This window comes from Falco biarmicus, chromosome Z (assembly GCF_023638135.1).
Source record: "Falco biarmicus isolate bFalBia1 chromosome Z, bFalBia1.pri, whole genome shotgun sequence".
In the NCBI taxonomy this organism is placed as follows: Eukaryota; Metazoa; Chordata; class Aves; order Falconiformes; family Falconidae; genus Falco; species Falco biarmicus.
In genome coordinates, this window is record NC_079311.1 from 62,208,660 (window position 1) to 62,235,788 (window position 27,129).

General features: G+C 37.0%; 1 protein-coding gene across 11 annotated transcripts in view; it reads right to left on the reverse strand.

The window, feature by feature from the left end:
- Nucleotides 1-3,153: 3,153 nt before the first annotated feature.
- Nucleotides 3,154-27,129, reverse strand: part of ERBIN (erbb2 interacting protein) — a 122,729-nt gene continuing 98,753 nt past the window's right edge. For 7 of the 11 annotated variants that reach the window (XM_056324368.1, XM_056324365.1, XM_056324367.1 and 4 more), the window contains 9 exons: nucleotides 24,781-24,898; nucleotides 23,012-23,195; nucleotides 20,676-22,194; nucleotides 14,169-14,312; nucleotides 13,211-13,342; nucleotides 11,264-11,473; nucleotides 10,000-10,092; nucleotides 9,306-9,380; nucleotides 3,154-6,384 (listed from right to left, as the gene is read on the reverse strand). In XM_056324368.1, coding sequence (XP_056180343.1) covers nucleotides 6,277-6,384; nucleotides 9,306-9,380; nucleotides 10,000-10,092; nucleotides 11,264-11,473; nucleotides 13,211-13,342; nucleotides 14,169-14,312; nucleotides 20,676-22,194; nucleotides 23,012-23,195; nucleotides 24,781-24,898 — 2,583 coding nt within the window. In that variant the 3' untranslated portion in view covers nucleotides 3,154-6,276. The remainder of the gene's footprint in view (nucleotides 6,385-9,305; nucleotides 9,381-9,999; nucleotides 10,093-11,263; nucleotides 11,474-13,210; nucleotides 13,343-14,168; nucleotides 14,313-20,675; nucleotides 22,195-23,011; nucleotides 23,196-24,780; nucleotides 24,899-27,129) is intronic. The other 4 variants (XM_056324373.1, XM_056324361.1, XM_056324371.1 and 1 more) reach the window with 3 other exon arrangements.

The following is a 27,129-nucleotide window of genomic DNA, read 5'->3' on the forward strand; positions in this document are numbered from 1 at the left end:
GTATTGCCAAACAGAGGCAGTGCAGAGCTCAGCAGGCTGCACAGCACTGGGTAGACGGCATCTCAGAGACCCCACAGCTTCCAGAGCCCTGGACCCCACTGCAGTGCAGACCTGCGCAGAGTCCGTCACCAGCAGAATGGCAAGCAGTGTTATCAGATGAAGGCAATGGCTGGAAGCTGGTGTCTTCCAACACCGTGTGTAAGTTTTCTGCTCCACCTGAGGTTCACCCTCCTGAGAGCTGAGGAGGACCTGAGGGTGCTTTCAAGCAAAGCATCTGTACAGACTGGCCGTGTGCAGCACCAGGCCTCGCGGAGGAAGCAGCAAGCAGTGCGGTGGGCAGCTCCCCGCGGCAGGGCACACGGGCATCCACCGGCTGCACAGGTTTGCTGCCTGCTGGGAACCCAGGTCCAGGATGCTGTGGAGAGACTGCCAAAGCTCCTCTGAATCCCTGCCATCCTCCCACGTGGGCACCAGCAATACCTCCAGGGGCAATCAGTCTCTGGGGGGACAATCAGAGGTGTGCAGTCCCAAGTGCTCTCCTCCTCGGTCCTGCTTGTCAGGAGTGAGGGCACAAGGAGGAGGGAACTGGGCCTGAGCACCAACAATTGGGTGCAGAGCTGGGGTTGGAACAGCGATTTGGTTTCTGTCACCACGGGAACCTCTTTGAGAACAAATGCCAGCTTGGAGAGATGGGATCCACCTCACTAAGGAGTAGTGGGGCTGTAGTAACCCTTAAGATTCACATAGTTAAGTAATCATGTCAGCTCTAGATATCACTTTCAAAAATGTGTCAAGTCTAGAAATTAAAAATATTTTCACTACCAGAACATACATTTATACAGAAACTGTGTGTGCATCTCCCCTGAGTAACCTGAAAGCCCCAGCTACTGAATGAATAGCACGGATAGGTGTAGAAAGCTTAATTTCTAAAATAAAAAAAAAAAAGAGCAATAAAGGAATAAAACCAGAAGTTATTCACATTGAGCTATCTATATACATCAGTTATTCAAATTATGGTTTCTCTTTTTTTTATCTTACAGGATAGGTTCTTAGGCTCACGGTTTTCCAAGGAAAGAACCGAAGCCCGTAACTAACGATAGGCTTTTTTACATGCAGTATCAGCTGTTCACGAGGAAGTCTCTGACCCAAAACAATCCTCTAAAACAAGTCTAGTTTCCTTAATAAGAGTGAAGTTTTACTTCAGAAACTATACTTGTTCTGGCTGGAACACATTCCAACATTCATTTTCAGAGGGCAGATGCAGATTTGTCTTTTAAAATGAAAACTATAGAGAATGGCCTAGTAGTTCTTTAATTTTCTATATAAGACCATTCAGAACAAGTGATCTGCTCTGAGAGACTAAAAAATGTTTTAAATTAACTTATTCAGGTGGGCCTCTGGGAAAGATAATTCTTGATGGCAGAACAGCAGGTATGACAGGCTGCTCAGGGAGGTGGTGGAATCATCATCCCTGGGGGTATTTAAAAAGCACATCGATGCGGCACTTAGGGACATGGTTTAGTGATGGACTTGGCAGTCCTGGGTTAATGGCTGGACATGATGATCTCAAAGGTCTTTTCTAACCTACATGATTCTATGATTTCATACCGTAACTCAAAGAATGTTTTCTAAAATCAGCTTGTACCCAACTGAGTAGCAAAAATTGGATGAAGGAAGATTTTGAGAAAGATGTCTCTTCTACTATTTGATCTTTTTGTTTTGTTTTCTGATAATGTCATAGGGAAAACTTACTGAAATAGTGTCCTTGTTCATGATATAATATGGCTCTGATTACAGACTGTGAGAAGTCACAGAATCATACAAAAATGGCCAAGGAAATTCAGATGCTATAGAAAACAATCAATTTCTAGTCAAACTGTATACACGTCAGCCAAGAATTCATCCATGCTGCAAGACCACAGGTAGCATATTGCCTAAGGGAGTGACAATCACTGAGTCTGAGATTTTTTCTGCTGACTTCAGTTGATCAGTGTATGGTCTCAAGTAGAAATTTTCACTTCTCTTTCTTTGGCTATATCAGTTTTTCATCTAACAACTCTTTTAGACAGGGGCAATCTTACAGTGCAGTTGTAGTGTTTGGTGGAGTGGAACCCCAATTTCGAGGTAGTCTCATACGTGCTGCAACAGGATCTTCGTGACACATTCCAAAACTGAATTTAAACCATGGCAACAGAAGTAACACACCAAAACCACACTTCCTCTCTGAAACAGTGCCTCCAGTGAGAAGAGCACAAGTTGGACCCAGAATTCTCAGGTGCTTGATGAAAAAGTAAACTGTTGAGTTATTAAATAAAGCAGAAGACCAAAGTCTCAGTGGCACAGGAATGACACATACCGAACAAATAATAACTGTCAAATGGGAAAGAATAAATGTGAATTCTGATGCATAAAAGGCATAAAAGACAACAAAAAAGTCTTCACAAAGAGAGCTCATAATGAAAAAATGAAGGGGGGAAAAAAGTCCAAAGTCCAAGTAGGGAAGCAGACACAGAATGCCTTAAATAATGAGGGGCCCAATACGCCAGGGTCATGAGGGCTGTAACCTGTTATAGTTAGAATCTGTTTTCTGTGTACAGGAGGTAGGAAGTCAAGCAGTAAAGGATATTGATATGCCAGATCCACATATACAGGAAAAAGGACTAAACAGTTTGTGTTACTGCATTGTCAGGTGGTTTCCAAAAAACTGGATGTAAACCTGCATTTATGTCTCCTGTGAAATTCTGTGCCTAGTTCTTCACACTCTTTATCACATAACCCTTGTGCATCTCAGAGCACACTCAGAACACTTTCAAATTTTAACATTGGTCCTTGATTTAGTCACCCTCTTTGCTATTGAAACTACTTGGTTTGCATCAGATAAAGACCACTCATTTCTTTAGAAGCCACTGGCTGCCCTAGCTGATTTCATTGCAAGACTGGGTTATTCACTAAGTAGTTATTGTGAATAACCTACTTTTGCAATGAAATCACCCACAACAGACCTCTAGGCACTAAGATGCATAGAGATACAAACACAAGTAAGACTTTACTGATGTATAGTGATAGCATACTAAGGTCTACAGAAATAATAAGAAGAATAAAATAGTATTATGGAGAATTTCCTAGAACTTAAATAAGTCAATTACACACAGCTTTAAAGAGCATTAGTTTATTATCTATTCTCCATGTGTTACCTCAGAAACAGTCTAATTATATACAAAAATTTGGAATGTTGAATAAATGTTGATCAATAAAAACATTTCTTAGCTGTTGACAAGGGAATATTTCTAAACAAAAGCGAAATAATCATAAAGGTTTGATTGTGTGTTGCTTATTGCTATGTTTGTGTTCATAGAATGCTTTCAAGTATATACACATTTTTTTTTAACTCCAGTCAAAAAAGAAACTAAAAAATATTTACATAATAAATATGTGGGAGAACTCATCTTTTCATTACATCAGTTGAACTGATTCTTTAATGAACTATTAAGAACAGAAAAAAAAACTAACAGAGTTTGCATCAACTCATTGCCATGCTGAGTAACTTCAGCTGCTGATGCATTTTATTCTATTCAAAATGTAGTTTAAGATGCATTCAAAATGAAGAGTGCTGATACTGTCTCTCCTCCTGCTGAATCCTGGCTGGACGAGTTCAGGAGACATCTTTCTCCCACTGTCTACAAAATCATCTAGTTTGACATGTGTTTACCTTTGCACACAGACACTGAAGGAACAAACACATTTCAAGCCACTGAAAACTCCAACATTTACTGAGTAAAATCAGCATAATCCATGTTTTATTAGATGGTTAATTGGCTAAATTTACTGAAGACAAGCTTTGGCCAAGCATTTACACAAGAAGTACTAAACTTCTTGCTATAAACTTCTACTTCTATAGTTCTACCACAGCCAAACAGTTTTTGGTAGAATTTTCCTGTGATACATAAATCTGAAAATTATGTGACACAACAACATTTAAAACTTCTGTTACCATTAAAGCAAAATACAATACAGTACAATTCCTCAGTGATATATTTAAATGTACTGCAAAATGTATACAAAGTCAGTCCAAGATCAGTAAAGAATCAGTTCTGCTTTTTGGACTTTTCCCTTCTCAAAGATACAGGTTATGTAGAAGACCAAGGACTTGTCTCTATGCATTCCCTTTATAAGGCAGGGTGTGATAAAAATAACATGATTAAAAGAAATGAACATGTGATGTGAACATTTTGCATTTTCAATAACAAACCAGAAACTAAACAACGAAACACATCTTAAAAGGGGAACACTGAAGCCTGCCATTATATAGCTATGTTTCTCATTCTTTTCTTTGAAGATCAACAGCACACAGAAAATAAGTGAATTTTATCAAAATACAGCACATTTCTGCTAATATATCAAAAAAATCATTTACTATGTAAATATTACTGAAAATAAACTAAAAAAAATATACAAAGAGTTGTTAAAGGGTTTCAATTAAAGTTATTAGAACTATACACAGTACGATAAGCAATAGTTAACATCTTTGAAAGAAGTGCAATAATATTGGAGTTCACTTATTCAAAAAGTACTGCCTGTTTATTACTACTAGCTATGTATAATTCCTCTCTCTTCCGGCTAACTGTCTTGAAACTAAAGGAGGCTGGTGTTTTTGCTAGCTTTATTAAAAGCATTTGCTTTTGTACACATGCGTTGAAAAAAGCAACTTATACCTGTCTCATACTACCAACTTACATGTAATTGAAAATGAATTGCAGTAACTGAATATTGCTCCAATGACAGGCTAACCATTATCCCCAATTAAAAACAGTTATTGGTCTTCTATGGCACTTTTCCCTGGTCCACAACAACCGTGTATTAATTATCACTGCAGATTATGCAGTCTCTATTCAATTACAAAGCAGAAAGAGAAAAATAAAGTTAATGTTTCTGGTAAACAAAATTAATAGAAGCATAATTGAATATTTTATACAGTAATAAGGAACAAAGGCAGTCTGTGGTAAATCACTATTACATTAATATAGTTAGAAACCCTTTAATGACTCTGAAGTGTCTAGTTCACATTTAATGTTACCTGTAGGAACAGCCCTTTAACAACCATCAGTACGAACTGGTGGGTTGTAAGTACACCCTCCCTCCCTTTGCTCTCCATCTCACCACAGCAATTCTCCATCACTGTTCAAAGTTTCACAAACTTGCTTTGGTTAGCTAGCTCCATGCGTATGGTTTCCTTTTTGATTAACAAGGCAATGCAAAGGCCAAACCAAATTGAGATGTCTTTCATAATCCTTCTGCATCATTTACTTTGTGTGTGTTTAAATGTATATTACAGGCAACAACCTTAAAAACTGGCCATTTCAGTTTCATTTTTAAAATCTGTAAGGTTGTAATGGAATATTTTTTATAAAGATAGAAGTATCACCTTTTGCACAAAATCGGGGATTTCCACAGCAGAGAAAAACCTCTGGGCACATTTCCACAGTACAGTTGAAAAAAACTACGTATGCAAGAAAACCCAACCAAACATGAATCACTTGTGGCAAATGAATATTCAATGACTACATTAAGAATAAATCCTGTAGGATATCACAGATTTGTAGTTAGTCTTCCTAAAAAACACCATAAGCTTTTATTGCATTTTCTATTGGTAGACGTACACTCCAGAACTAAACACTTTTATTCCTTCCTGATTCCAGATTTAGATAGCAGATAGTTGTTGCACCTGACCTTTATTCTGCCCAACCAGCACCACCCTCCATCTACCCATTCATCTATACAATGTGCACATAGCAAAGCCAACATTTCATTATCTGCTGTCCATATCTACAGAAGTGGTTTCAGTATAACCCATTAATTTCTGGTGAATAAAAATAAAGGCAATAAACAGCTACAGGACAGACAGCCCTGCCATCTGTCCATTGGCTACAACTGAGGCTTCGCAAAGCCTTGCAAAAGGTTTAGTAATGTATATGAATTATCCAAAAATAAACCTACCATCTGTACAAAAAAACAACACAGGTTTGTTCTTGGAGGAATGATCCTTAGATTGCTATAATGCTTAAAAACAAGTTTATTCACCATATGCATTTCCAAAATTATTTCCTGTACGTTCTATACAGTGGTTTTTCCCCCTTTAACCACAAGTTCAGTATTTCCTGTACAAATTTTGATGATAATTCTTTTTGAGTTCCTTTCATGTATAAAAATAGGCAAAATATTCAGTTTCCCATAAGTCCTTTAATGAATCCTGCTGACTTTTCCCCTAATCCACAGTATTTATGAAGAAACTTCTCGCACAATGATGAGTTCTACTGCATTCTGAAAAGTTTTTAGCAAAGATACTGCTTGTCCATGATCAATATTGATGAAGCTGTATCCATTAGCCTAAAAAGAAATATTTAAAATTAAAAATGACAGTCTCATATGCCAAGTTAGTCAACACATCTCCTATTTCATGTTAGTTTATTTAAGCTTTTAGGTTTAAAATAGCCATATTCTACATGAACGCAGACAAAGCACTGCAAATTTGCAGATTATGTTGTTGTGAACTCAACATGTACCTGTACGCTACAAGAAATTAAACTACTGTGATAGCCTTAGAAGAATTTTGCTCCAAAGGTGTTGTTTCACAGTTGTCTCACTTGACTTTTTTTCTGCCCAACCAGCACCACCTTCCATCTACTTATTCATCTATACAATGGGCACACAGCAAAGCCAACATTTCGTTGTCTGCTGTCCATATCTACAGAAGTGGTTTCAGCATAATCCATTAACTTCTGGTGAATAAAAATAAAGGCAATAAACAGCTACAGGACAGGACCCCAAACAACCAAAAGAGAAAACTGAACCTTTAACTATTAACATCAGACATGTAATTCATCAGCATTAATATAGCCACACCAAAACCTCCAAATACAGTACAAATGAGATGTTCCGGTATAAATATCAGATTAGAAATGGCATTTGTCATAAATTAAAACTGTTGAAGCCTTTAGCAAAAAACATTAATGGCACTGGGAGCCATTTTAGGGTGTGAGACCTCCTGAGGTCACCCCCTGCTTGCATTTTCCTATGACTCTAAACACTGTCATTCTTGGGACAGGTTTGGCTTGGCAAACAGAGGCAGGCCTAAGTGGCCGACAGAAGACGGGGGGGAAAACGGCTACTGTTCAACTTCTCAGATCATACTACTGCAAATTCATGCTCAGTCTGGGTGGTAAAATATTGCAGAATGACAGACTCATCCAGTTTAAACTCTTACTGCTTCCAGCTGTGCATCCCACCTTTCTCCCTGAGCTACTGCCCTTTACATGGTGAGAGAGAGAACTGGTGGCATGCTCTGAGCCCTAGCTGTGCCATTTTGGAGTTGCAGTTCCTTACCCCATCAACAAACACTTGTGGCTTGCTACCAGCTGAATCCTTTGTTGTAAAGGCAGTGGTTTTTAAATCTGTCTAGGGTTGCAGAGAGATTTACATATAGACTGTTCAGAGAGCCAAAGAGGCAATAAACTTTCCAAATCATCATCCATACAGAATGTTCTAGCCCTAACCTAATATGCAACAGTATCTTAGGACTGATGTGCACTTATCTAGTCTCTGGTCATGTAGAATATTTGTATTAGACATATGTCTGCCTGATGCGTGGTTTGAAGAACATTGAAAAATTAAAAACATAGCAAAGTCATTTTGGGAATTATGATATTCACTCAACAACTGCAAAGTTGTCTAAGCAGCCACAAGAGAGAGTGGGACTGTCATTACATCATCGCTGGGATTATTACAGGTATAAAGAATGTGCTGTTACACAAAAAATTATTCTTAGTTATGAGAAATGAAACAGTCTGTAACGGTCTAAGCATGCAAATGCAACTTCTCTTTCAGCTCTTTCAAACTGTGAATTCCTCACTAAACAAAAAGCAAATCCCAAGCAGTGCCAACATGACAAAGGGTAACTTCATTATAAATGTCATGCAGACAAATTAAATTCCATAAAGACAAGAGCAAACCATTAAAACAAAAGTCACCTGTCACACACGGTCCACTATCAAAACCTAACAAATACGCTACCTGTATTTTCAAAGGCTTAACATGCTTCTTGCTCCTGTATGGTGTGTTGGAAGGTTACTCCAATTCCTTAAAGTTGTCTACATCAGGAAGAGAACTAGGACCTTTCTCACCCCAGTGAGGAAGAGGCAGCAGCACAGAATTATTCACCATGCTCAAAACCAAGCCATCTTTTAGTTGGAACAACTTGATCTCAGTTTAGTTTTCTTGTGTGCTTTTTGGCTTTATTCAAAGCATTAGGCTGTGTTTTTAGTTTGGTTTTGTTTTAGAAAACAGGATGTTGTGGTTTAATTGAGACACTAACAGGTTTTTTGTTTGTTTGTTTTTAGAAAACTGAAATGCAGCAGAGTCAACTCTATCAACATTTTCACATCAGTAATGTGGCGAATAATCAATAATTTCTAACAAGCTTTGCAACTTTAAGGGTGGCTAAAACACTGTTCAAATGCCCTGTTATCCCATTTCCCTAAGAAAGTAAGGCCTATATAATCCCATTGCCCATACTGCCGGACGCCTCCTCAGCTTATGAGCTCATTAGACAACTTCCAACAAATCTGATACAGAAAAGGTCTGAAAGGTACTCACTTCCTGCAAAAAAGAACTGCACACCAGCAGACCAGAAGCCATGGTTCCTGAAGCAACCTACGTGGCTCGCCCTGCAGCAGATGGGGCAGCCAGGAGGTAGGTGCTGTGACCAGCCTGGTATCAAGCCAGCCACGGGGCAGCTTCTGCTCACACTTGTGCATGTCCAGCCTGTCAGCTGGGGGAGAGGATGCAAAGACTGGCAGTGGCTGTAGGATGGAAAGGGATGTAACAGCAATGTGCAGCTGTGGAGAGGGGCCATGAGGAGCAACTGCTGGTGTTCAGACAAGACATTATTCAGAACACTGCATGTGAATGACTGCAAGTTAAATAACTGGATGATAGTAAAGCCTAATGAAATGCTCACATTTCATTCTGAATGACATTAGGCCTGGTTTTTTGTTTTTAAAAGTGTGAAAAATGTTCAGAGTTTGATAAAACGATCCAACTGATTAATGCTTCAGCCTGTATCACCTATCCTAATGTTAGATGGAACACAACCAAAAGCATCATCTCAGAATATAAGAATGCTTCTGGAAAACTTCTGGAAAAGACACTGGTAATTGATCTAAAAACTAAACATTCTGCTCTTAGAAAAGATGCAAACTAAAAATGAACTGTTATATTATATATACTAGCTAGTTAGATGATCACAGTACCTGAATTATTTTATCTCCAGGCTGCAACAACTTAGATGCTGGTCCTTCTGGTTGCACTCTGGTTACAAATATACCCTTGAAAAAACAGAGATGGAAAACATTTTTGACAACTTGTTTCATGAATAATGGGATAGCATGAAACAGATGTAATTCAAAATATGTTTTCAATTTTCTACCCTAAGTAGAAAAGAATGCAATATTATTTTATAGATCTACTGGCTTTCGTGACTGCCTTCCTTTTCTGCTGTTAAATCCAGGAGAATTGTCTTTAAAGGAGTAGGGAAGGGTAGATCAGAATTCGCCTTTGTTTAATTTGGCAGATGTATATGTCAAGATGAATGCTCAACCACCAGAAAAAAGGCTGTAGACTAAATAATCATCTTTTTTAAGAGGCTTCCTAATTGTAAATGTAAGTGTAAAAATTCACTATCTCAAATCTGTTGACTGATATCTGGAACTGTGCAAGAACCACTCAGCTAGACTAAATCCTCTGTTGTCATGTGACCACTGTGGTCACCTACCACTTTGATTTTCCTTATCATTTGTCCCCGATTTTTTCCCCAAACCACTAAACTCCAAGACTAGAGGGGAGTATATATACACCTTTCCCCCCTCCCCCCACCTTTCCTACATACTAATCAATTACATCATTAATCAGAATTGATTTTAAGATGCAGTAGTATAAAATACTCACATCATCTTCAGGTCTAAAAGGATTCCCTCTGCCACCAACTCCTCCCGAGATACTAAATCCAAGTTCTGGATCCTTGTCAATTCTCACTCGAATCTAAGTAGTTACAACCAAAGTTAGATGAACTGGCATTCAAAGCTACAGTAATAAAATTATTACTAAGGAATTCAGGTGAACAAAAGCTTTGAAAAAAAAAAAACCCGAACAATTAAAAAAAAGCATTTATCATAGGTCAAGGGGTTTATATCTCATAATATTAATTCAGAACAAGATTCCAATACAACAGCATCACACATCATTGTACGTAAGTTTTACTCCAGTACCACTATTATTATAATTATAGTTCATGTGGCTTTAAATTCAGAGGTATTTTGGTATTATGTAAATGAATTTAATGCCCCCAGCAAACATACATGTTCCTATGAAAGAACCTGTTCCTCCTATTTCTTTGCTACCTCCACCTGAATTAAAAAAAAAGAAAAGAAAAAAAATCAAACCTCATTCCTACTTTCACTCTAAGTTCTGTGTAGCCCACACTGCATTCCCTTTCTTTTGCCAGAACAGTTGACTAGAAAACTTATTTTATACAAGAAATGGATATTCTTATTCTAGTACAGAATTAAAACATCATTCTCTGTATTTTCCCCCAAATCCCAAAACAATACAGAGTAAACATCTTATGTCCAAGAGCAGAAAGAAGGTTGCCACAATTAAAAAAGCTGCAACATTGTGTGAGAATGTCTTAACCTCATCTATCATAAATAAAACAGATAATTATAAGGCATGCACCAGATGCTCACATTTTTTTTATCCTGGCTTTTGTTTATTGGTACACATTTCTACATTTGCAGGTCTTTAAACCGTTCTGGACAGCAATGAATAGATGCAAAGTACTTTAAGTTGTACTGCTACTTCATATTTTTTCAGTTACTAGATAAATAATGAGTTGGTGATCAGTAAGCGTAGTTGAGGATAAATTTCTAGATCAGTAAAAGAGATGCAAGTTTAAGTTTCTGGTACATTCCGTTAAAAATCTACCACATTTCTCTCTTAACCTGTTCACATAAAAAGTAAAAAGAGCTCAAAACCAGAAGGGATGTGTGATTTCAGTAGTAGAACTGCACTAAGGTAACGCTGTCTTCTGCTGGAGATAAATTCCTATATGGTTTCTGCCATCACCTACAGAGAAATGGTAGTAAAAACAATCTAACAATTCACCACCACTGACAGACAGATGTCAGATTGTAAAGTTAGATTTTATTCTTACCTCTTGCTTTGCCAGTTCATGGCTTTGTCTGGAAGAACACTGGGACTGGGTATAGGGAGGCTGGTGAGCAACTTTCAACATCAGGTAATCAATTAATTGTTCTCTAGATGGATGCCTTGCTACTGATGATTGAGGAGGGAGATGATGGACTTGGCTGTAGTTTGCCTGAGGTCTTTGAGGCTGGCACATCTGCCCATTTGTCAAAGGTATCTGAATAAAACATGAATACTCAATATCATACATTTTATAAGCAGCAATCCTCAATTCTTTCTTTATTATTTCAATATTTCTCATACTTGACCACTTTTAATTGCAGGAACATTACTGAAACTACTTTTCCGGATCATGCAGAATTATACTCTATTTTCTTTATAGTCATCAGCTTTGACCTACTGAGAACAAACTTGAAAACCAAAAACTTATTTTGAATGATAATCTACTAGAACAGATTAGACAGACATCTTTGCTTTTAACACTTGATTAATGGAGTTTTCCCAACTGTTATTTTCTAGCAGTGCAACTGACAGTATTGGCACTTGGTTGACATCATTATAGCTTGCACTTTTATTGCATAAAATTCAGAGATTTTGTAACAATTCCCAGTAAATCATACACAAAATAAAAATCCCACACAGCTAGCAGACAGAAGTTAGATACTCTCCGACCATCTTTGGTGACCACTTTATTATAAAAACCTTTTGAGCAAATTCACACACAAGCTCAAGATTTTAATATCAAAACTGTAATGATATTTCCAATAAATGTTACTCTTTCGTTAACACATCTGTCACTGATTTGATAGGTATAATGATGACAAACAGCAGCAAAGTACACAACTGTCAAAACATATACTGCATTCAAACCGTGTCCCTAGGAATGATGCTGGAGATGTTTCTTCCTGAAGCCTCAGTTACTGTTCAGCTCTGCACTGAGATAGGAAGCCTTGTCCCTCCTTGCCCACACGCTCTTACTCAGCTTAGGTAGTCACTCATCTGTTTGTATGATTCCCACATGCCAAAAAAGCTACAGGCTTGAGTTACAGATTTTTTTCTGCGTGTCACCATTATCTCATTAGTTATAGGATATGAAGGTATTAAAATTCTCTCTATTATAAATAACTGCAGCGTGCAAATTCCAAACTTTAAACATGCTATGTGAATGGACATGTATCAGAATCTACTCTGTTAAGGTGAGTTTTTTATGTTGAAGTGATTCTGAGAAATGGTAATGTGTGTATATACAAGCATTTTTTAGCTTATTTACAGATGAGATGTATTCAATTTACACGATTTTCCACTGCCTCTTCTGAAAGCCTAAAGCATGACAGGAAAATTATTTTTTGTTGTACTGCCAGAGGTAGAGTTTACATAGGCAACATGTATCAACAGCTATGGAAATTCCCAATACCATGGGTCTATAGAAATGCAACTGAAATTACTGAAGTTATAAAAAGAAAATAAATTGCTGCATGTAGTAATTTATGAGCACTCATTCAGTTTCATTGTAATAAGTTCTGTCCATATAGAAGGCCCTTAGAGATGTATACAGAATATCTCCTCAAAATTCTACTTTATCATCACAATTTCATCACAACAGAATTCAAGTTTGTTCTTTAGAAGGTTTAATCAGCTTCAAATTGCTTTCCTGAAATCATCTGCCGTATTCCAATTTTCACTTGCAATTATGCCTTCTGCTGCCAATTTCTTCTTTTAGAGTCCCTGCTGAAGAAAAATAAGAACAACCCCCTTCATATAGTCAACTATTCTGTCTTCCAAAAAGAGGATACCATTTCATTTATGCCACCTTTGATACCTGGGTATTACATTTTAAAGAAGCCACAGTTCAAAATTGCTATCCCAACAGCTGTTTCTACTGCTAATAAAAACCCCCATATCCTTACAAATAACAATAAATATATCCGAACGAAGGTGTCACGTAGATAATTACCTGCACAGCTATTTTCTTCATGCTATCCGGAGGAACATCTTTGAGACAAAGTGTGGCAGTTGAGTAATTCTGCTGTCCTGAAATGAGTACTTCATCCTGGCATTGGTCTGCTGGAGTAGAAGCCTGGGGATGCTTTAAATAGAACGCAGCAGTAAAGATGACTGTCTTCACACAATTCAAACTAAAAAATTCTCATAAGAAGCCAAGAATAACATTTTAAGGGCTTTATTGTTCTTTATCTTCTTTGATTAACTACTACATTGTTTATGTAGAAAATCTTACTAGCCAAGACACCACACCCACAAAATATTGATAGGTATTTACAAAAACTAGCAACTGCAGAGGTGTCTTTGATCACAATAAACTGGTAAGAAAAGTCAACAAATACTAAGGACTGCCTATTCAAGGATCCATATGGTTAAAGAAGTCTTCTGTTGGCTTTATTCTGCTCAGTATGAATACCATAACATCATTCAATATGCTCAATTTCCTCACATTTTCTTACAAACTAAAATTACAATTTTCTTGAATGCCTACAGTATCTTACAGTACAGTTTAAATCATCAGAATTGTTTGGGAGAGGAAAAATCATGATGAGATTTTGGTTTTTTATTTATCAACCTAGGTTAAATTCAGAATGGTAATCTCTTGTTCACACAAGTACAAAAAAACCCAGACAGTTTTACTTATGTTCAACCGTCTATAAAAGCCAATTAGAAAACTCAGCTTCATGACATTAAATTGAAAAGCCTTGCAATAAGTTTAAAGCACATGAAGTGAAGGCAAAGTATTTGATTTAATGCCTATAAAAAGATTCCAGCACGTAAATTATATTCTTTTTTATTGAAAGCATTGTCTATATGTAAAAAGGATAACTATCAATTTAAGGATGCCTCTCAGTTTTTTCTCTCCCCCTCTATATATTGCTATATTGCAATAGCCTCCTGTAGGTACTCACTCGGACAATGTGCACACCAGAACCTCTTCCGTCTGCAACACTCAAGGCAACACTACCCTGGCTGCCATGCAGATCCCTAGAGCTGCCATAGTGAAAGCTGCTAACTGCAGCATAATTGGAATTAAAGGACCTAGACAGCATGCTCTGAATAAAGAGGGGACAGATTTAACACAGAGATTAGTGCAGCATGCATAAACCACAAGACATGTTATACATAGACTAATACAAACATATTCCATTGTCATGCAAGATAAAAACCATGCAAGAATGTTCATACCACTGTGGTGTATAAAACACAACTCAGTGACCCCTATTTACCTTTATTTACCGTAAATCAGCATGCAATCAGCAGTTAACATGCAGAATTACAGGTAAATAAAGTCATTAAAATGTTTATGTGCCTGGAAAAACAACAAGGTGCACAGCTTATAAAAACTTCTAGTTTTATCAGTTATGTTGTAGGAAGAGAAGCTGGCAGTTAAGATAAACACCTGTGGAAACCCATCTAATTACCAGTTGTTTTGTCTCATTTCCCCCCCCCCCCCCCTCTTACTGGCACAGTACAAATAAAAAGTTACACAACAGAGACAGAGGTTTGACTGTTTGACTGGGTTTTCTGGTTTTTGCAATGATCCAAAATGCATTCTAATATCACTTCATTCAAGAAATGCGACCAAGCCTCATTTAAAGAAAAAGAGGTTTGAAAGGAACCTTGGAGTCCACCCCTGTGTCACCGTAGGTAATCAAACAAAAACCCACGAGCTCTAAGACAGAAGTGATAGTGGTTTGGTTTTGGGCTTCATGACCTTACAAAACCTGACCTCTACAATATTGGCAAGGATAACAGAAAGAAAACAGTAGACATTACTGTCTTGCCACCATGGAGGGGTTTTTTTTTTGTAGTTTCAAGAACAAAATAAAATAAAAAGACTGCATAAAAGAAAAGAAGAATCCTCCATGACTCATGATGAAATGAAACAAACCCATCTTGAAAAAGTGACAAAGACCCATAAAAAATTTCATCATGTAAGATATACCACAAAGCATCAAAACCCAGCAAATTAACAGTTACTGGATTTTCATGAAGTTTCTAATTTTTCCAAGTAAAAAAAAAGTTCAAAACATGTATCATTTGATTAAGATACTGCAACAACTCTTAGATTAATAAATAAATACATTTTGGAGTTTGTCTCTTGACTACATATACTAACCCAATTTTCAAAATAGTCACTAGTCCTCAAGCAGACAATTGCTCTTTCTACTCTTTCTTTTTTTTTATCTTGTGAAACTAAAACTAGTTTAATAATCAAAGTCATATGCCTTGCTCCCAGATGCTCTGGTAGCATAGTCACTGTAAACTCCCTTGGAAAACAGTATTTACTGATAATACTTGGCTCTTCTTGGCCAAGGCTCTTGGATACGCTCTCAATGGCATAGTGAGCTTTCTTCATGCTCCTCTTCTACACCTACACTGTTCTCTAGTCAATGGATTTTTCAGGCTTCCAGACAAGTCTCCAGAAGCCTTCCCTGCTTGGGAGGGGAAGAATGTACTTTGCATTCAACTCTCCTTACCAAACCCTTGACGTGAGCTTACTGCTCCTCTAAGTTTCAGGCCAAACACCCAGACAAAACTGCCAAAGCGTTTTCCTTAGCACCTCAAAGAATCTTCTTACAACTCTTCTCCAAAATAGCCTCTTTAATTAGCCAGGTGGCCTTCCCCCACTTGTACAGGCAACTCCCTGAAGTCTCCTTACAGGAAGCTTATCTCAGAGGTTCCTGTATCTCTCCATCTTCTATAGGTAGCAAAAAGACAGATAAAAATAGAAGGAATGCATGATGAGACTAATAAGTTATCTTCTTAAAGTGCCTCTAGCAGACTGTCTTACTTATAAAGATCCCTAGATCCACGAGATTCCCTCTTCTCTTAGAAGGACCCAAACAGATAGTCAATAAATAGTGACAATCTAAATCCAGATTTGTATTTACAATCTAAGATAGATCTGCAATAGGAGGTGGAACTTTCCTAAAAATTGTAGAGGCATGAACTTGTCCATCAGGAATTAAGTTTTCAGTTAACTCGGTTTAGTGAGCTTTTAAGGTGATTACACAGCCTGAGAGTAGTTTTATTCAAGGGTTTACAAAATCTCCTTTCTGAAGTACAAAAGATGATTGTGCAATTGATGTAGCAAAGACAGAAGAAGTACTGCAAACACCATTTTTCTCCCTCTCTACATTGGGCACAGTGTATCAACACTAAATTAAATGGAACCTACAAGTACAAGCACTATTTAAAATTACCTGGAGTTGTAAGAAAGCTTTAGATTAACACAAGTGGAGAAGGCTAGTGGCAAATCTGGGAGGTATTTTTCCTCTGTTTTGGGCTGGGAAGAGAGAAACTGAGGCATTTAGAGTGTGACCTTAAACATTACGGAACTATTCTTCAGTCATGAAAAGGGGGGGGGAAAAAAAGGCATGAATTTAGGTATGTGGGTGTTGGGTTTTTTTGGGGGGGTGGGGTGGGTGGAGTATCTTCTGTATATGACAGCATTCCTATTGAAGAGTTACCTATGGAAAATTACATTAAATTTAAATTATACTGTCATAAAATGTTTGCAGGGTCAGAACTTTTGTTGTTTACATTCCAAATGCACAAGAATTTTACTCCTTTTAAAGTGTGATATATTGGCTTCTGAACTCCCCAAAATACTGTCACACATTAATGTTTCCGTAGGTCATTCAAAACGGAGAAAAACATCAAACTAAAATAAAAAAAATTAACAAATGGATAGCATTCCTTTAATTTTTCAGTGTCAACATATTCTTCAGGCTATGATCTTATAAACATTGAAGCACTTAATTTTATGTGTGCACAGACCCACTGAACTTATGTTCCTTGACATATTGAAGTAAGTTTTAACTTGGAGAAAACCTGAAGCCACATCAATTAAAATATTTTTGCATGTTATGTATGTAGCATAAAAAATGAATTCAAGAAAAAATATCAAACTGACCAAAACTGCAATTCTGTAAAAATACTGTAACACTTGGACATTTTTCTTTTAATAAGGCAGTGTACACTGGCAACTTCAAGAATAAAACCACTTATTCTGATTTCTGAATTAGAAAGTAGGAATCAAAGTTTGTGACTTCTTCTTTGATGCTCTGCTGTTTTACTTAAATAGTAGAATAAGTAGATAAAACCCAGAGGACTTAACTCCAGATGAAATTAGAATTGAAAGGAAACATGCACCTGATGAACTCCCAAGAGATCCATAACAAAAAAAGAAAATATACATCCATAAGGAAAGGACAGAATCAGGCCCAGTAACTGTTTCTGCCTACTCAGCACATATACATATAATAGGTATTTGCAGATAACTGTTGCAGTATTTATTATTGCAGTTTATGGATGAGAAATTCCTTTACCACAGATTCAAATGTGTGAGACTAGTGTTTTTACAGAGGCAGTATTTTAAATTCCTAAATGAAAACTTTCAACGAGACTACTACAGGAGACTACTGTGACATATCCAGTAGTAAAATTGGCAGGTCACAATCAAAAAGGAAAACACACTGAAAAACATTACTGTTCTTAAAAAGTCACCTGTGCACTAAGTGTGTGAGGTTGGGGGTGGGGCAGAACTGCCTACATGCTTTCCAACTGCTAACATATATAACCACTAGAGAGCAGCTTGGCATTTAATTAAGTTCTTTTCTTTATCCCACAATAAAATATGCTTTGTATCAGGTAAGCAAACTGTTTCTCCTGAATATATGCAAAATTTCTGTTTACAAGTGGCCTCATGAACTGTTTTCACCTTCCTTCAACCAGATGGACAATTTTAGTTGAACAGTGCATGCCCCTGACAACTTGTCAAAGGGATTAGAAATGCTGGTTACTTGGCTAGAATCCATTGTTAATCATTTTTGCTGGACTTAAAGCAATCCTTTATCTCTCCCCATGCAAATTAAACTCTTTGAAGTTTTTTTTCCTACCTATATCAGGTAAAAAAGGCTAACAAGAACTAGCTTCTCCCATTTGTCCAACAAGCAGACACTATTTAAATGGGTTCACTCTCCCCCCTCTCTCTCCCTCCAGTTACTAAATCTTATAGAAACAAAATAAGTACTTCAGGACCTTAGCAAAAAAGTAAAAAACCAACAAACCAGCCCCCCAAACCCCACTGCACTCTCTTTCCTAATAAGCACAGGATAGAAATAGTAAACATGATTAAATTCATTAACAGACTCAGAAGAGTCACAGCAAAAGTAATAATATTAACCCATACTGTTGCGTATAACCACAGGCATTAAATATTCATCATAAGGCTTAATTGTGTATACCTGGTTTTGTCAGTATTGTGTCTTATGCTTTAAAAAATCAAATACTATTTTAAATCCATGAAAGTTTTGTCAAAGCAATTTCCAATAAATGTTCCTTACATGAACTCTGTAATTGAACTTGTTCCTTAAATGAGTTCTGTAATTACTGAAGTTTTTTGCAGACTTCAAAACATTTCAGAAGTCTGTTTTATAGATTAAGACCCAACCTGCCCAGCTATTTTTTAATTACAAACAGAAATACCAAAAACATTACTTTAAAAGAACAAAGAAATACCCAGTAAATTTCTAGAATTTCCACATTATCATATTTGCCAGCTGCCATATAGGATCATATCTACATGTTTCACAGTTCAGATTTTTCTTTTTAAGTTAGCTGTATCCTAGAGAATATAAAGTAGAAAATTATACACATTCACTTTTAAACCCATAAATAAGTCTCAGATTGCTAAATAAAAGCTTCTTTAAAATGGTTCAAGGCCAGAACAAAAGAAACACGCACATACAAAACAGACTTCTAAGATCTGTTAAATTGGATGCACAGCTAAGATCTCAATAGCAGCTATCCCACGTCGCTGTAGTAGGAAACAAAAATTAAGCATGACAGAAAGTATGGGCACATATACAGGGAATTAAGCCAGGCAATCCATTTCATTTCAGTAGAGGTGACTAAACTGCCATGGTACCTGAACAGGTATCACTGGTGTATTAAACGTTATTCCTAACATTTCAAATGTAGATGACAAGAATGAGCTAGAATAACTGCATCATCAGTGCTCTGAAGTTTTGTTTCCCTTTGCATTCAGGGATTGCTGGGTTTTTGCTTCACTGTTGTTTCATGTAAGATTTGATATATGCATCCAGGAGAACAGAAGATCAGAGAATACACCTTTTATTAGGATTGGAACATGGTGTGGTTTGTGACTGTCTTGTGGGACAAAAGGTCCCCATGGTATAGCACAGTACTGTGAAAGCCTTAAAATATTTTATATTGTACATGACAAACTGGATCAGAAGAACAGGTGCAGCTGTTGTGCAGGCTTCTTTACAAAACAAACCAACCCCATCCCTTTCTATCACCAGAAGTTATGCAACTTAAAACAAAGAAAAACAAACCCATCCCTCCAAACGCTTGGATTTTCAAAGAAAAATTATAGTTAAAAGTAATTTTTTCAACCATCTCCAATTAAATTTCTTTAGCTATCATGGATATTGAAGTATTTAGCACAATAACCACAAACCAAACTATGTTCTTTCAAAAGAAATTAGAAAAGAAAATCCATCTAGCTGGCATAATTGGAATGTATTTTGGCTGCTTTAATCACTTCCCCTCCAAGGAAACAGCATCAGGCTAATGACATTCTACCCATTATTTAGTGATGATATTTTAATCTGGTTTAGCTGGACAGCATAGACTACACTCCTCCAGTCTCTGCGCAAATTTTTTGAAGACATAATTGTTCAGCTCTACATATCAGCTCAAATTCTTGATAGCATTTACAGTACATAATCTTGTTCATCATTTCCAGTTATATCAAAACCTCCTGTGATTTCCTGAATTGAACAACATTTTTAAGTGTTCTCATCTCACAGCGATAAATATTCATTCAACAATCTGTTGGATACCCAACTTCAAAAGACAACTGGCTTGGAGGCAAATACATGTTAATTATGGCTTTTGAATTCTTCAGCAACTGAAGCTGTAGACCTATACTTCCAAACGGATTTTACTGGTTTTCTTTTCCTTGTTCTTGAAGAGAATAAATAGGGGAAAAAAGGCAGAACAGAAGGGATAAGAGAAGTATAAGGGAATATTTCGTTATAATACAAATAGGATGCTACAATAAAAATTACCTGGCCTAAAAGAGCTGGCCTTGCATTCCAGCAGGTCAATGTGACATTAATGTATTCTAAAGAAACTGGACTAAGCTGGGAAGTATGATGTAAAAACTACGTGGACTTTTTTCTTTGGGGGAAAAATTCATTTACAGTCTACCACTTGACTGTTTCTCCAATATTCATCACAAACACATTCACGCTTTTTAAGGCAGTATCAGAAGTACATTTTCACTGGTAATTAAAAGTGGTTCAAAATGCAGAGTGTTTTAACTTATTCCATATCCAGGTAACAGAAAGGTAGAGGAGTTTTTAAATTATTATTTTTACCTTTTCTAGCTTTTTAGCCTCAATATGTCGCAGCACCTGTTCCCTCCAGTCATGAGGGACTTTACTTTTTCCTGGAGGATCTAATAAAGAGTGCTCAGAGTTCACTCTTGGGTTTGATCTCTTTGAAGGGCTAGTCCGCGAGTAATTGAAGTCACTAACTGACATAGTTCTTTCTGGTATTTCATTCACCAATGGCCGAGCACTCTGTGGTCGGGGTACATTTGGACCATCAATGCTGTAAGTCCTGGCAGAAAGAGGTCTCTGTTGCCCAGACATTAATTGTGAAACTCTTCCCATTGAATGCAAATCTCTGTATGTTAAGTAGTCCCCTTCAGGACCCTGGGTCCACCTTGAAGGTCCAGTATCCCCAACATTTATAGAAGCTGTAGAAGACACGCTGCTCTGCCTTTGAAGAGTATGTCTGGCTGCTCCTGGGAGCAGTCTATCATTTGGTGGAACAGCCCACAAATCTGTGTGTCTCCCAGCCATCCGTTGATGAGTGTTATACACAGCACTGGCTCGGACGTTGTTATGATTGGAGAAATTCATATTGGCAGAATGCTTTACATAGCTGGGGGCTTCTGTACTGTCAGACCTATGCAGACGTGAAGGAGGTAAGCTGCCTTGTTCTACCTGGGTGTTTTGTTTCTGTGGCCACAAGGTGTCTTTCGCCATTGCACTGCTACTGTACTGAATATTATACTGGGGAGTGCAGAACACCTGCGCACCACTTGTCACCGATCCTCTCGCTACATTAGTGCCTTCAGGATTGTGATTTGAGTCAAACTTGAACACAGTTTTTGTAGAAATTAAATCAGATGATGATGATGACCCAGGAAAAACCTGCAAAGGTCGATCATACAGAAGAGTAGCAGATTTACTTCGGACTATGTTTTTTCCATCTGCACTATCAGATGCTGATTTTACTACTGAGTTTGACTGTTGAGATCCATTCTCATTTACACTATCACAGATTTTCAGACCACCAGTGTCCATACTGGTGACGCTGTGAGATTTCATCACAGGACCACTTCTCTGTGGGGACAAATCTTCAGTACTCCTCGAAACAGGCAGTTCAGCAGAATCACCATCAACTGTAGCGCTTCTTGCTAGTTTGTCTTTACTGGGAGATTGTACTGCGTCCTCAGGATGTCCATTTACTTTATTTATAGGGTATTTATTTCCATTTTCCAAGCACTCACTTTCTTCTTTCATGTTTTTATTCAAAAAGCCCTTTACTGAAATTATTTCCTCTGTTTGTAACCCTTCTACAGGAACTGGCAGTGCCTCCTCCCTAGCCAGTTTATTGATATTCATGTTTATTTGGTCTAATTTGTGAGACTCCTCTGTAGAAGTGCTTAGATCAACACTTTTTCCTACGAGGCATAATCTTTCTTCAATGCTTAATTCATATTCAGACAAATCTGCAACCTTGTCTTGCACATTTATTTTTCCTTCTACTGTAAGGCTCAATTCACCTCCATTGTGCAAAAGATTATTCAGATTTTCATCTTCTCGCCTGGAAAAAAAGATGGCTCTTAAAATAAATTCCAAAAGGAACCAACATACTCTTTTAAGAACTGTTTTAGAAGAGATAATCATTAACATGCAACACTGCCATACTGTGCACAGAAAACAGGACAAAGACCAATATACAACCAGATTTGTGACTTGCTGTCTCACCGTTACAGAAATATAGAGAGGGCTCATTTTGGCAATATTTGTGTCATCTGAGTTCAGAAGCTTGTTTAAATTCAACAGGAATTATTAAAGACAGTTTAAAGATGTCAAAATTACAAAGTGATAACAACTCAATTTTTTAAATCAAATACTTGCAAGTTCCATGACAATTTTGAACAAATTCTTGTCCAATGTAAGGTAAGGAAAATCTCTTTTAAAAATGGCACCTTCTAACTAAAACCTCAAGAAAAGCAGCAACCTGTAAGTCCATTCTTTGTAAGTTTCTAAAAGCCTTTTATAGTAACGTTAGTAATCAATTTTACCTTCAAAGCGATGCAGATAAAAACATATAGCTTGTAAAATGGTGTATTGAACTGTTTTGCAGGAATACAAAAATTATAAGGATGAAGTTATTATATCCTGTTATTAAAACAGATAGAAACCATCTCTTGTATATGAAAATTAGCCTCTAAAAAAAAAAACCACGAGGGCAATAAAATGCAATTCTATTCCATTATCTAACCTTAATTTAAAACATTAAAAGGTAAATTTCATGAATGATAAATTAATTAATTAAAAGAATGGAGACATAATATGAAAGATTAAGTAACATTTTTCTATTGTATTTGCTCAGTGGTAGACAGTATCTTACAAACCTGATCTTGGATAAAACAGCAGCATGTGTTTCTTTGTCTGGAGAACAGAGGGAAATATCTTGGCTACTATCAGTATTTAAGGAAACAGAATCTGACATTCGAGAAGGAGAGGAACAGTTACTGTTATTTTGATTGCTGTTGTGGGTAGCTTCATCTGATAAGGAATCAGCATCTTTTGAATCATCTGAAATAAAAATTTGCCAACTTAGACACATGTATCTGTTTAACAGCCATTAAATGTGTTTATGTTACAGTACTGTTTATTGTTCTTCAGTAATTCTTACTACTGGAAACTAAAATGTAAGCTAACACCTTTGGAAACTTGAAGTTACAACAGACTGCTGGCAACAGTTCCTATTTTTCAGCTCAATGTAAACAGCCCTCACCAGTTAATGAAATGTAACTTGTTGCTTTATTCCAAGTTTCCTTGGTATAAGCTAGTGCTACATTATAAAATATTTCCCCAAAATATCCATCAAATCATACTTCTGTTTTTTGGAATGATTTCAAAGTTTTGCATTACATGCTCTATTAGCCTCTATGAAAATGAAGTTCACATGTTTCACAGATCCTGATTTCAAACATTGTATCGCTGTTAAAGAGGTATTTATTAGATCAAGCACTCTGGAAAGAGCTAGATCACTGGATAGCTCTATATAGTTGAACAGGTGTAAAAAAAACAGCAAAGAGAAATGTTTTTCTACAGAGTTGGAATTCAATGCATTCCCATGCTTTGCAGAAAACTTAGGACGTTTTCAGAGTAATTTACACCTGTGCACACTGATTCTTGCATAATGTATGCATACTTACATACTATAACCATACAAAAATAATTTCTGTGGGACTTGAAGCCAGCTATGATTTTAAGTGTATGAACAAATACATTTAAATTTTTGCTTCAAGACATAGTTATAGGTCCCAAAAGCATAAATTTTGTGAAACTAATGTCTGTCTCTAGAGTCAAGAAAATACTTTAGTCAGGCACAACACCGCAAAGACAGCAGTGACAGACCTCAATCTTTTCACCTGCATGTGATATTCAGCAGACTCTTTCCGCTACCTCCACGTGGTTTTCCTTCATCCCCACTAAATCTCACCCTTTCTGGGAAAGCCCTTTGTCCTGGAAAGTACAGGACTAGGACATCATATGCAGCAAAACACAATTTGCTCTCCAACTTCTAAATTATGTTTTCTCTGAATCCTAGGTTATTCCTTACTCTTAAGGAAATTGTTACTCAGACCAAAATTATTGTTCAGAGAATATAAAACTTAGGTAACAAAAAACAGTGTTCTGAAATTTCCTGTTAGCAGAAAGGAAGAAATAGTTGCCACATGAGAAGTTTATTCTTAAACCTCTGGAAGACAGCACAGCTCCTCTAAGGAATTTAAACAAGTGATGTTGCTGCCTATAGCAGCAATAATCCAGAAAATCTGGGGGAGGGAGGAAATATGGAATATTTCCAAGCCAAATACCACTTTCTGCAATGCTTTTCTTAAACATCCACATGCATTAGCTTCTCCTCTCCGCTTTTCAACTGATGACAAGCATCAAGAAAAATCAGGATGTCAACACAGCTTTCTCTGCCACACTCAAGATATTCCAGAATTTTTTTTCTGCTTTCATTACTTAACTAGAGAATTGATCATCTTGCTTTAAAAACATACAAATTAAATCTAATTTTACATAATGTAATTTGAAAATTAGCCACTTTGAGAGAAGAAATAATCAGAATTACACAACGCTTCTATTGCTTTTTATGGTGTCTAACCTTTTTTGTTACTGCTAAGAGCTACCACTTTTGGTTGGTTTATGGAGGTTTCTATCAGCGGTGGTCGCATTTCTGCCATTTTCATCTCTTCATCAGAGGAAAGTTCTTCTGACTCCTGCTAAAGAAAAACAGCTTTATGCTGTGCATTTTAAAGAACTGCTTAAAGATTAAGTAAATGTTATCCAAATTGTCACCCACTGAACAATAAAGGGGAAAAAACAGACAAGCAACATAACACAGGCATAACATGACAACTGTTCTGTGCATTTGTAGTGCAACTCAACTGAACTTAGTAATATTTGCCACAATTACCTTTAACAAGCAGCACATGCAGACTTCAATAGTCACTGATGAACTCCATGGGAATGACACTCAAACCAGTAACTTTAGTTGCAAAAACCTACTTGGAGGAAGCAGCTGCAGCCTCTGTTCCACCACTGGAGAGAACCTCCAGCTGAGTCCAAGTCAGAAAGTTATCACTGAACCAGCAAACACCCCTGACTGATTAGCTGGGTATTGGTTTTACAGAAAAGAGCTCAAACTAGAACAGCTATAGAGTAAGATGACCAAGATAATCTTAGAAATGGAGAGCTACGCTGTGAGAAAAGACTGAATGTGGTTGGCTTGTCTAGTCTAGCAAAAAATGAGCAAGTGTAGCTTGGGTTTGTATCCTTAAATTTACACGGGGTAAATTCCAAAAAGGAAGTAAAGTTATTTAACTTCAAAAACAATGGCAGAGGAATAAAGCAATGCTGAAGACATTTAAGCTAGAAATTGCTAGTTCCTAACCATAACATAGAACTCAGTTATCATAACTCAGTGCACTTATGAAAATTAACCTGACATCAAATGATCAAGGGATTGATTAAAAAAAATCAAATGTATCGTTCAAGGTTTGACTTTAAGACAATCCGAACAAATGAAATATTAATGGTTAAGTTAAGATAGAAACATTTTTGTACGTACTACTAAGGGCTTCATTAAGCACCAGCAAATTCTTTGTTTAAACCAGGAAAGTACCACCACAAGATGAATGAGCTGACTGGAAGTTTCACTAAACAGGGGAAAGGTAATTCCGGCAGGGGGAGATAGCGACCACCGACTCACTGACTCATTGACCACCGACTGAAGAAACTCCCCAGATACAAAAACTAGAGACTGAGCATGTGAACTAACTAACATGAGAAGCAAGAGAATTACTTGACAAATAGGAAAATTAATACTAAGTAATGAAGGAATTATGCAAATTGTAACCCATGAAGGCTGATACTTTTTGCTTGCTGAACTGTAATATGAAATAGTGTGAAGTTCTGACAATTGGAGAACTAGGCATTTGTGGGTGGCCACCCAGCTCCCTACTTTCAGCAAACTAGAATAAAAGAATAGAAATACCTTGACTAAGTGTGTGAAACGGCACTGGCTAATAAGCCTGTCTACAGGACAACAAACTGATAAAGTGCTGCAAAAGCAGCCACATGGCTGATTCAGTATCCTAATGCCAGCCCTATATTCCCATCATCTTCAAAAACCAATTGTTTCCAGTAGTATTTTGAAGGGGAGAAAACCTTCCTTCCCTAAAGTGGAAATTTCTTTCTAATGAACATGCTACAAATGCTATAAAATCCATGTTGCAGATTGCAAAAATACTCTGTCACAATGTTAATTTCTTACAACTTTCAGAAGGTTTAATGTGTGCAACCTACTGGAACACCACCTTTCCCATGACACTAACTACCTGACCAGTTCTGCGACTGCAGGGAGGACCTGACCAAGATGTTAATAAACAAGCTATAATAGTCTTAATTAAAAATAAAAATCCAGCTGTTTTTCTCTGTAATTGGAACAGACAACCTTTTCGCTGCTTCTATCACACTGGCCTTCCCTCTTGGACGTGACATACAAGTGTAAATCAATGTTTAAATGAAAAACTTGCACCCATGCAAAGCTTAGATATCTGTATTCAACTGCAAGAGCTACCAGCAGATTATTACATGGAAGGAATTCACTATCGCCGACGGACCACACACTGCTGCCTCCATTTACTTACTGGCATACAGCCAGCTACAAAGAATCGCTGTCACTGTTGTTAGACAACTAATACAATTTTCTGCAATTGTATTTTTAAACTAAAGGATAATGTCAATGCAGCTACAACTGCATGTCACAAAACCTGTTCAGCAAAAGTATGATATATGCATGTTCCACTGCTTACACAACACAGGCAAAAATAATTTGCTTGTGAAACCACGAGAAAAGCATTTTACAGGTTGTGACTGGCAACTGATAAGTGACAAATTCCAAAATTTGTTGTTAAGTCTGAAACATTCTACATAAATGAATGCATGGTGT